Here is a 12,261-nt window from a genome sequence, read left to right on the forward strand (position 1 = left end):
GAAAACAAGACAAACACACACAATAGGGGAGGGGAAAGAACAGCAAAGATAGAAAATGCAGCTTCTGTTTTTGGTGTTGACTCTCATTTTCAACCTCACCGCTGGAAAAACACAGGCACAGCCCATGATCTTATCAGCCACTCCAAGACCTGACAGGCTCGTGCCAGCATCGGGCTGTTTAGGACATTGATTTTAGTTGTTTTTCCAGTCACAGGCTTACAGCAGTGTTGAAGAATATGTAGTCTGGGGCAGCTAAGCCAGACTCTTACTAAACAGAAGGCAAAAGGTAAGTGGGGGGAATAAGGTGGGGAAGGAAAAGGATACAGGGGCGAGGGGAGAAGAGAAAGAGACAAACTCTAGGTGGTGGTTGGGATTGAGCCAGTTGTTGTAGAAGTGGTGATGTCATCTGGATACCTTTCTCTTGCCCGGTCTCATCAGAACATTACTCAGGGTCAGAATGATGCAGGCCCAGGTCCCAGGAGATGGTGGGGGTGGCAGTCATGACGGTGAAGCTCACTCCAATAGCTAATGTTTCTCCCCAAGGCCTCTTTCTTTAAGGGCCCCAAAAGTGAATGATGAGTTGAGGAGCCCATCCCCTCCTTATTTTGTCCACCAGTTAGTAATAATTACCCACACACCAATTTTGGCTCCTTCATATACAGTCTCACAATATTCTTGTTTACCAGGCATGATTTCAACACAGTCCATGAATTATGTCAGCAGGTCTTCTCGTTTGGAGTAATTCTGTCTTTCTTTGCACCTTTTCCTATCCATGTATGTTGCTAGAGGTTATTGTGATATCTTATGAACTTTTGCTGGATTTTTACAGCTAAGCTCACAATTAGGGTATGTGTGGCAGCCCGTTTATTTTAACAGGTATTATATTCCCTATTTTACAGATGGAGAACTAACACCCAGAGACATTCAGTTAAAATTTTGGCTCCCAATCTAGGATGCCTAGGACCTGATTTTTCAAAGTGCTGAGCCCAGGACCCATTGACTTCAGTTGCAGCTGTGATTGCTCAGCACTTCTTTGTATTAGATCCCAGGGTCTCAGGTAAGGCTCCCAGAACATGAGGAACACATAATTAGTGACCACCTGTGAAATGTCTGTTTTAAGTGACTTGCTGGGGTAGAATGTAGTTTAACTGCTGTACCTGTCTTAGACCATCCTTTCTCTTGCTGCAGTCTCCTGCCTCAATTGCTAAATACTTTCCACCTTTTGAAATAAACGAGGCAGGGATCCTACAAACAAAAGCTTCCTTCAGTACACAGCCATGATTCATTCCCCAGAGCACTGTTCCACCTGTGCATTGAATGAGGTAGGGGTCTGGTGGCAAAAATAGTAGGTGATTGTGTAATTAAAAGTGTCTAATAATGGATACATACAAGAGGGCTGAATTAAGGTTGCATGGGCAACTTTAACTGTAGCATTTCCTAACTTCTGAGTGCTTGACTTGCAATCTTCACCACCTTGATCAATCGGTCCTTCAGCCCTCATATATATTGCACCAGTCACAACATATCTTCCATTCTTCTCATATCCTGGCCTTCCCTCTCCATGTGCAGTCATATCTTTTCATGATAAAATCTTCCTATCTCTTTGCAGGTCAGCTGAGTGGTCGTTTCAGTTCCTGTGGGTACCACTCGGTGACAGCTGCAGCCCTTCGATTGTCAGTGAGCCTCACTATATGCTCAGCCAATCACATTTTACTATGCCTGCTCTCAATGACATCTGGCACTCCACTCTGCTGTCTGATCACTTCACTGGAGACTCAGTCGCTGATTGAAATTCCCAGAATTCTTCTTTCCATCACTCTCTGCATGACAGACAGTTGCTGCTCTTTTATCTTCAACAGCGACCATATTTTGCTGCTGTACAATATTGCTGGCAGTACTGAAGAGGCTGGAACATGCTGCCTTGTTGACTTTTCCTTGGAGGACACCCTTGATAGAAATGAAAGCTCAACAGCCTTCTTTCTTTCTTCGTGAGAATTCACTTCCTGATCACAGTGCATGTTAATTTCTTGGCCCAAATGAACGTATTGCTCAACTTCTATTTGTTCTCCCTTGACTGTTATTTGGATTTCTGGCAAGGTATCTGATCACATAAATTTCATTTTGGAGCAGTTAATTTTCAGTCTGACTTGGCTGCATTTTGTGTTGAGTTCTTGCAGCATTTCCTGTAGTTTGATAGTATTTTCTGCCATCCACACAATATCGTACACGAATCTGAGACAGTTTAACTGCTCTCCACTGATGTCTCCATTCAATTCACCTGCCTCACTACCATTTCGAGGGAGGCTGTGGCTAGATGGTATCCTCTGCATTTCCAAGTAATGGCTTAAACTCTGAGCAAGGATTTCCCAGAGGTCTTGGCCTCCAGCTCGTATCATTTCAATTGTCAGTCTATCTTTACCTTGAGCTTTTCCTTCCGTCATTTGGTGAACTGCATATTGAACTTCGCTGACAAGGACTGGGAGGTACATGCTCGTTGGTAAGTGGAAGCCTTGGTACTAGAGCATTTATCTGAAACGTGAACAGTGTGGTGTAGAAAACTTTGCAGATGGCTTCCATCCCTGCCCTGTCAATTACTGGTTTCCATCTTTGTTCTTCAGCACCATTATTGTTGACGCATACCGAGTCAATTCCCTTTTGCATTTTTTGAGGCTTCTGTGATCTTCAACCATCTTTAAGAGCCTTTCATTTTGGTACTTCTTGAAGTCCTCCTTTAGTCTTTTTCTTATTAACTTGCAGGGGAGGGAGTACTCAAGTTTTCACCATCATTTTGCTTCTCTAGCAAGGGCTGCATTTCCTCAGAGATTCTTCTTTGCTCTTTTCGGTCTTTCTTTCTCAGTTAATTTCACTCATTGCCTCAATTGATCAGTGAAGTTTTTATAATCCTCATCACAGTTATCTATAAGCCTCCAGTCTTCCTTGGAAAGTTTTGCTTTCAAAATTGTCTTGTCAAATATTTTTGGACTCTGTCTTTGATTTGCCATCTGTAGCGCTTTCTTCTCCACCTTTTTTTTGAAGTTGAGCCTTTCTCTGACAAGCGATGGTCACTACTGGTGTTAAATGATGGTACTACTGAGATGTTTTATACAATGTGCCACTTATCAATTAGAATATAGTCAATCTTGTTTTCATTCATTGCATTGGGCGTGATCCATGTCCACCTCCTTTTGGCCTTCTTCTTAAACCAGGTGTTACCAATGAACATTTCTTTCATCTCCACTAGAGTTGCCAGTCGCTCTCCTCATGGATTCCATTCACCGATGCCATACCTTCCAATGAACTTTTCACCTTTTTTCCTTCTTCCAACTTTGACGTTCAAATCTCCCATCACGATCATATATGTGGATTTTTGAGCAAGGGTTTCCTCAAGCTCCTGATAGAATTTTTCCATATCATCATCTTTGCTTGTGCTTGTGGGAACATAGATCTGAATAATCTTGAGGGGGCTGTTCTTGTTCAGCTGGAGGTGTAGCACCCCAATGCATGATGACTTGAACTTACAGGAGATGAGTTTTGAAGACCATTCCTTGATGATGAAGCCGATTCCTCCAACGGTTCTTGTGCTTTCTCCTTTTCCCAACATGATGGTACTTTCATCTCTCCACGTCTCTTCCATTTCCTTTCTTCATCATGTTTCACGGAGACCAAGGATGTTGCAGGCTGTCCTTACCTTCTCCTCCTTTATATGATTAATCAAATCATCTCTCATCAGTGTCCTGCAGCTATGGGTGCTTACTGAGAGGGCAGTCCTTTTTCTGGCCCCTGAGATTCTTAACAGCCTCTCATTGACTGAACTCCCCACCCATTGTAGAACTGATAGAGTTGCACACGAGGAGTTGGGGCCCATTTATTCATGTTGTTTTAGCCATTTCTTCATCCACCCACTGGCTATGATGTCAGTGGCGTGTTTACTTCCTCAACTTAGCTAGCACCCAGCCTCAAGTAGGAGGACAGTTGCCCTCTCCCTGGGTTGGCAGTCAGACACTTTAATAGCATGGTTGAACCTACTGAACAATACACTCCACTATCCTCACTGTCAGAGAAGCCAGGGTCACAGCTGCACCGCTTTCAGGTGTTGATGTTGGATTTTGCAGAGGCAGGATCTTCTGCAAAATCCTACATCAAAGTGATCTTCATAACAATCTTTTAATGTAGTTATTACTGAGTAATTTAAGATTTGTAATTCTATACAGGTGAAACTCATCCCACTCAGGGGGCCAGTACAAATACCAGGAGCCAAACTAATGTTTGAATGCCAGTCCAGAGGAATCATTAAGCCAGTATTGCAGCCTTGAAATTGCACCTATTTTACAGGAATAAATTGATTTGTTCCATCAATTCATAGATTTTAAGGCCAGAAGGGACCATTCAGCAGAGAACCTCACCCAGTGATTCCCACATCTTTTTAAGCTAGAGCAGATCTTTTAGAAGGACAATCAGTCTGCTTGCTAGGAACTCAATGACATTCAAAGAAATCACCCAGCAGGACAGATCTGATGACTGTATTTAAAGGTTAATTGTTAATGCTGGTATTTGGATGGGGTGCGTATGCTGGAGTTGATGAGAAGTAATTTGCTTCATCTATTGGCATATCCTTTTCAGTAATTACTGTGGCCTGGGCAGAGATATGCTCTAGTTCAGCTAGAAGTTATTGTGCAGAAGGTCATATTAGATGCTCATCTTGCTCTCTTCTGGCTTTAAGATATAAGAATCTGTGGATCAAGGGTGATGTTCAACCACCCTGACTCATGTTGAGTAATACCTGGACATGGGCATTGTTATATACTCATGCAGGGAGTGGGTAAAATCCCCTTCATTCACAGGGGAGTCCCATGGATTTCAATGGGAGAAGGTATCCATGTGGGTTATGGGATTATCAGAATTTTGTGCTATATGGGCAAAGCCCAAAGTCCACTCTCATGAATCATTATTATATGGGAAATGTAATAATTTTTTGCTTTACTGCAGAAAGGTTAAAATTCACACAGAATTTCTCAAGAATGGGTCAGTATATATTTAACTAGCTTTCCAAGGGTTCTGTCCACTGTTATCAAAACCAATGGGAGCCTTGTGCTCAACTTTAATGACAATCAATTCTCTGAGACCTGTCGCTTGCTGCAATCTATCTAGCACCGTTGGTTGTTCTTTAATCTTTATCTCATCACTTTTCCAAAGGAAATGTCAGTGGCAGAGCCATGGAGAGATGCGAACCACACTGCTGTGACGGAATTTATCCTGCTGGGGTTTGGAAGAGGTCCAGGGCTACAGGTGATCCCTTTTGTGATGTTCCTGGTGATTTACATAATAGCTGTGCTAGGGAACACCATCCTGGTCCTCACCATTAGAGCCAACTCTAGCCTTCACACCCCCATGTACTTCCTCCTCATGAACCTGTCACTCTTAGACCTCTGCTACTCCTCTGTCATTGCCCCCAGAGCCGCAGTGAGCTTCTTAACAGTCGTCAAAGTCATTTCCTACAGGGGATGTGCCACTCAATTCTTCTTCTTCGGTCTCTTTGTAAATACTGAGACGTTCATCCTGACAGCCATGGCATATGATCGATACACCGCCATCTGCAGCCCGCTTTTGTATCCCACCACCATGTCCATGCCAGTCTGCATTCAGCTGGTGGTTGGGTCCTATCTCTGTGGCAGCGTGAACGCCATGGTGCAAACCGGCTTGACCTTTACTCTGCGCTTCTGCGGCTCTGAGATCGATCACTTCTTCTGTGATGTTCCACCCCTGCTAACCCTCTCATGCACCGACACATACATCAATCAAATGGTGATGTTTGCCTTGTCAGGCATCATCATAGTGAGCACTGCCCTGATCATTCTCGTCTCATATGTCTATATCATCTCTGCTGTCCTCCAGACTCGCTCTGCTGCGGGCAGGTACAAGACCTTCTCCACCTGCACCTCCCACATAGTAGCTGTGAGTTTATTTTACGGGACTGTTTCCTTCATGTATGCCCAGCCAAGTTCATTGTCCTTTCCAGATCAGAGCAAAGTGGTGTCTGTGTTTTACACCCTGGTCATCCCCATGTTGAATCCCTTCATCTACAGCCTAAGGAACAAGGACGTGAAAGAAGCTTTGAGAAGAACCATAGGCTGCATAATGGTTTTGAAATGAATATTTTCTATGAATATTGAGCTAAATAATCCTTTGGTATATTGGAAGGACTTATTGTTCAATTAATCTATCTATCCCTCTATCTATCTATCTCATGCCCAATACTGTCCTATGACACTAGAAGAATGATTTTTTAAAAAACTGTAATAAATCAATCTTCTCTGTGTTTATGTTATTTTTCACATTTTCATCTATTTGTTTAGCAATGCACTCTTTTGGAAAACTGGATCCAAACACTCTTGAGCCTTGGGGACTGTTTGAAATTTTCATCCAAATTGCTCAACTACTTGATAAATGCTGGAACCCAAATTTAGATGCTTGGCTTAGTTGCTAAACACCATGCTATTTTCCTAAGGGGTTAAGGTAAGATTTTCAGGAACATTCAATGTTGCAGTCAATGAATATTTTACCTTTGACTTCAAGGGGGCATATTTAACCCAACAGAAAACGCTTTTGAAAATATCATTCTGATGCAGTTTGCCAGAAGCTTGGAATGGGTGACAGAGATGGACACAGAGTGATTGCCCATTCTGTTCATTCCCTCTGAGGCACCTGGCATTGGCCACTGTCAGAAGATAGGATACAAGCTCATGGATACAGCTGGTCAAAAGTTTTCAGCCCAAAAATGCAGATTCTGCTTCACCAAAACATTTCATGAACGTAGGTCAAATTCACCAAAATGCTTCAGTCCAAATAAAATAAAATAAAAAAAAATAAAATCAGAAAAAAAACCTGAAATAGTTTCAATATTTTAAGAGAAATGTTTCAATATTTCAATTAAAAAGTGCCTTTTTGTTTAGAATGTTGCTGCAGTTTTACTTTAAAATAAAAGATACAAACCCCCCAGAATGGAACATTTCAATTTGTGTCAAAGCAAATGTTTTATTCAATCCCCAAAGAATTATTTTTACTTGTTTGCTTCACTGAAAAATTGTAAAAAGAGTTTGTTTCAGATCAAGACACCCTGTGATGGGGTGTCTGACCCACACTGGCCCATAAAGGGTAACAGAGCCCTAGGGATGCTGTGCAGGAGGTAGCAAATTAGAGAGCGGTTGTGAGGAGCAGCCAATCAGGGCAGGGCTGGCCCATATAAGAAAATCTGCAGGGCAGAGCAGTTTCAGTAGCTGCCTGGAGCTTGAGGAGGGAAAATCAGGCTCCTAATAGGAGGGAGGAGTGCCAGCACCCAGTGTGATTGGTTGGATCACAGAAAACCCCTTGGGAACTGCCAAGTGATGTGTCAAGACTACTTCTATCCCTGCTTTCTCTGCCAGCTCGGGGCCCCAGCACTCTGGCTTACTGAGCCAGACACTCCCGTCTGCTCCAACACAGACCCAGGGGCTGAATTATTTGCCTCAAAGCTGCAGGTTTAGCTGAAAGCAGTTCAAAGAAGTGGGCTTGTCTCTAACACAGATGCCCAACTCCCAATGGGGTCTAAACCCAAATAAATCCGTTTTACCCTGTATAAAGCTTATGCAAGGTAAACTCATAAATTGTTCGCCCATTATAACACTGATAGAGAGATATGCACATCGTTTGCTCCCCCAGGTATTAATACATATTCTGAGTTAATTAATAAGTAAAAAGTGATTTTATTAAATACAGAAAATAGGATTTAAAGAGTTCCAAGTAGTAACAGAAAGAACAAAGTAAGTTACCAAGCAAAATAAAATAAAATGTGCAAATCTATGTCTAATCAAACTGAATACAGATAATCTCACCCTCAGAGATGCTTCAGTAAGTTTTTTCCTCAGATTGGACACCTTCTAAGCCTGGGCACAATTCTTTCCCCTGGTACAGCTCCTGTTCTAGCTCAGATGGTCGCTAGGGGATTCTTCATGATGGCGCATCCTTTCTTCTGTTCCACCCCTCATATATCTTTTGCATAAGGTGGGAATCCTTTGTCTCTCTGGGTTCCCACCCCTCCTCACTGGAAAAGCACTAGGTAAAAGATGGATTCCAATTCACATGTCACTGTAAGACTTCATTACCCACTTGCCAGCACACAGGTATACAGGGAGACTTACAGGTAAAACAGTGTGATCTTCAGACAATTGTCCTGGTTCATGGGAGTCATCAAGATTCCAAACCACTATTAATGGCCCACACTTTGCATAATTACAATAGGCCCTCAGAGTTATATTTCATATTTCTAGTTTCAAATACAAGAGTGGTATATTTATACAAAGAGGATGACACTCAGTAGACTATAAGTTTTGTAATGATACCTTACAAGAGACCTTTTGTATGAAGCATATTCCAGTTATATTATATTCACTCGTTAGCATATTTTTATAAAACCATATAGACTACAATGTCACACCTGGGACAGAGCTGCTAAGATCGGCAGGCTTAAAGGATGCTGCAGTCCTTGGAATTACACAGGTCCTGGAGCAGAGGTGACAGTGGGCAAGATACCACTAGAAGAGGTCACAGAGCTAATTCCCAAGACAGCCAGTAGGAGGTGCCACAGTGGTGAATCGCACCTCGTCACACACACCCTTCCCATCCCATATGCTTTTCTAATTTTTGGTTCTGCCTGTGATGGGTTGTTTATTCAACACCAGCCTGAAAGGGGTTAAACTGACCCAGATAGGGCCAATTAACATTACTGTGGGGAGGGATAGCTCAGTGGTTTGAGCATTGGCCTGCTAAACCCAGGGTGATGAGTTCAATCCTTGAGGGGGCCATTTAGGGAACTGGGGTAAAAATCTGTGTGGGGATTGGTCCTGCTGTGAGCAGGGGGTTAGACTAGGTGATCTTCTGAGGTCCCTTCTGACCCTGATATTCTATAGGCTGCATCTGGTAGAGAGTCTAGCTTTACTGAAAATGACCAATGGCTGATAAAGCCCTGCTGTGGGAGATGCTGGCTAAGGACTAAAACCAGGAAGTGTATAGTAGAAAGGGGCTGCAATGTGGAAGCCAGAAGCCACTCTTTGGGCTTGGAGAGGGAAAAGGAGAAACCCCAAGTGGGGAAAGAAGCCCTGGGATCCTGGCCTAATGGAAGGGTTTACCCAGAAAGGTGGAGAAGAAAGCCTGTGAGAGGCGCACAGTAGGAAGCAACCCAAGGAAAGGCCAATGAAGTTTGAGGTCCCTGGGCTGGAACCTGGAGTAGAGAGCAGGCCCAGGTTTCCGTGACAAACACAGAATTGTGGGAGATGCCAACTAGACCTCTGATCTAGAGGTATTCTGATATCCTGAAAGAAGGGTGGGGTATATAGTGACCTAGTCAGATGGCTGAGTAATGAAGAAAGAGAGCATTGTGATGGAGAGAGGCAGCAGGATGAGTGAATCATAGAAGGCAGTGCCAGACTGAACCAAAACTGATTCCCTGGCCACAGCCACAGGGAGTTGCCCCATGAGAGAGACATTTACCTTCAATCACCAGGGGAGCAGCACCTCTAAGTGGAGTTGCACCCAGCTTTTCATGTAAGTGTTATGGGCTATGAAGGCTCTAAGGATGATTGGAATTTTCCATGAAAATTGTGTTTGGTGGACAATTGAGGTTTTGGGGAATTCTGTTTTTTGTTAAGAAAGATAAAGTTTTTAATATTTGTCTTCATAATAGAAAAGAATAATAATAAAAATAATAAAAAACAGAACTTTTGTCTGAAAACCTTTTAATCAAAAATGAATTTTTGGTCAAAGTTTTGGTGTTAGTTTTTCAAAGTAACTCAAAGAGGTGACTTCATTAGTATACAAATACCTTCCTAAGGAGAAAATATCTGCTCCCAACACCACCCATTTCATGTTTTGTGTAGTGTTGTTTTGTTTTGAGAGGCATTTGGTTAGGTAAAGGGAGGGATGGGACTCTGAAATTTCCAAAAGTAAGTTGGGATTTTATTAAGAGAAACCAAACAGAAACGACACCAGAAAATTAAAGGGCATAGAAACAAACAGTGTATGAAATGACACCTGGAGAGGTCTTCTATTTTTAGAGAAAAACAGGATTGTATATCGTTTTTTAAAACCATTTAATACCACAGCCCTAACTATGGATCCCATATCAGGCACTTCCATAATATCAGAAATGATGCAGAGAATTGTTTATTTGTTGGATTCTGCATAGAACTGATGAGGCATCAGGAATACCATAGAGGAGCCTATGAAGTTCCATCTCTGAGTGATGCATCATTAACTGGTTATTACATGAAATAGAAAATATTTTTGAGGGTAAAAATGATGAATCACCCAAAGAAGGGAGGAAGAATGAAAGAGTTAAGACTGATAATGTAGAGGTAAATAAAGCCCAAATAACCAACATATGTGGTGCATTTAAAAGGAAATCCATTGAAAAAATGTCCACAAGTCTCCTCACTCTAAGCCCCAATGCAAGGACATATCTGGGAACAGAAGTCCTCTGTCTCCATCTAATGGTGAGATCAGTGATTGGGCTCCAGTGCCCGCTTTCCCCATCGGAAGCCCCAACCCCTAGGCACATCCCAGCATTGTGCACACTGACAACTGCTGGATAATATCAACATATAGCTGGCAACCGATGAAACCGCTAATAAGTAGAATCTACTGTATGTTGAAATCAATGGGAGTTAGGCACCTCTATACCTTCAAAAATCTGGCCCTTAGGAACTTAGATGTCCTGATAAATACTAGCAGACTGAAAACTGACATATTTGTGAATAATGAATCAGGCTGGGATTATCAAAGCTGTCGGAGTTAAGTGCCTGAATCTTATTGAAATTTAGTTGGATATCTAACTCCCTTAGGCTCATTTGAAATCCCAGCTTCAATGATTTGGATCAAATCTCCTTCCTCCTGAACACACACTTTCCATTAGGGAAGGTGGGGCTGTATGGTAGGGGCTGTTTAATGGAGGCAGTGACAGAGGGATCTTCCCCCCCCCCACAGTGCTCAACTCTCTGAACGATATGATCCATGCAGCTGTGTCTTTTAGCACCCACCAGGAGTTGTTTTTCATGGCTCCACTCAACAAAGCCGCTCTGTCTACACTGCTCCCTGTCTCTTCCTCCAAGCAGAGCAGTGGCCAGGCAAACAGGCAGCCAGAAGAGGTTGAAGAGAGGATCTGAAGTGGATCCACAGAGGAGCAACACTCAGCAGAAGCTTTGGAAACTTGTTAGCACCAAAAGCGAAGGCTCACGGGGTGGAATCCTGGCCCCCTTGACGTTAATGGGAGTTTTGTAATTGACATCAACTGGGCCATGAATTAGGCCTCTAGGGCCACTGGAAGATCGGGAGGAGTTGACCCTGCCCCGCTTAAATCAGTCTATATGGAGAGCTTGCCCAATCTTGTCTATGCAGCACTGAGGGGGAATACCACTCCCCTAGCCCGACCCAACTCCAGGTCTCTGTTTGTTTTCTCTGCAAAGGATATTTTCCTCCCTCCTTATTTTTTTTGTCCTGATCAATTATTTGGACCAAACATCGGGGAACAAACAGCTATTTTGGGGTATCATCTGTCTTCACCTCCTATTCTTAAGTAGGCAGCATTTGTTTGCAATATAGCCATTAGGGAGTCTTTCTTTCTTTCTTTCTCACCATATAGCTTTTTTTGCTCATTCACCATTTCAAAATGTATTTTTCTCTTTCTTTTATTTTATGCTTTCTTTTCTTCTTTCTTCCTTTCACAAATTCTTTCTTTCTTGTTTTTGTGCTTTTGTTTTTTCCTCTGCATCTGCATGGGCATGTTTACATTGCAGTGAAAGAGCTGTGGCTGATCTGGATCAGGTCTTATGGGGCTTGGGTTGGGGGCACCATACATCTGAAATGTAGATGTTTGGGCTCAGGCTGGAACCTGGAGTCTGAGATCTCAAAGCCCACTTCTGCAGCCTTAGTCCTGCAAGTCTGAGACTTGGTGTCTCATGATTTTTTAAATTGTAGTGTTGACATTCTCAGTGATAGATTCATAGTGTTAAATCCTGGCTCTGTTCAAGACATGGGAAGTTCTGCAGTTGGCTGCAATGGGACTAAAATGTCATCCAGAGATTTTGAACCATTATGGTCATTTATTCTAACCTGCATTAGCCAAAAACAATAGGTTTGAGTGGGAAGGAACCACCTGTGCTTATCAATGGGGTGTTAGCTCCAAGTCCTGATGCCTGGGGTCTGTGCCCCACCACAAATGTCTGTATGTGGCAA

At 42.8% G+C, this 12,261-nt stretch overlaps 1 protein-coding gene across 1 annotated transcript; it reads left to right on the top strand.

The window, feature by feature from the left end:
• Nucleotides 1-5,196: 5,196 nt before the first annotated feature.
• On the top strand, nucleotides 5,197-6,150 carry LOC127031784 (olfactory receptor 12-like). Its single transcript, XM_050918820.1, has one exon. The coding sequence runs from the start codon at nucleotides 5,197-5,199 to the stop codon at nucleotides 6,148-6,150; it is 954 nt and encodes a 317-aa protein (XP_050774777.1).
• The last annotated feature ends 6,111 nt before the right edge of the window (nucleotides 6,151-12,261 follow it).

The sequence above is a fragment of the Gopherus flavomarginatus genome, chromosome 11 (assembly GCF_025201925.1).
Source record: "Gopherus flavomarginatus isolate rGopFla2 chromosome 11, rGopFla2.mat.asm, whole genome shotgun sequence".
NCBI classification, from domain to species: domain Eukaryota; kingdom Metazoa; phylum Chordata; order Testudines; family Testudinidae; genus Gopherus; species Gopherus flavomarginatus.

Coding starts and splice junctions, on each gene's coding strand:
- LOC127031784 (XM_050918820.1), top strand. CDS start 5,197: ATGTCAGTGGCAGAGCCATGGAGAGATGCGAACCACACTGCTGTGACG.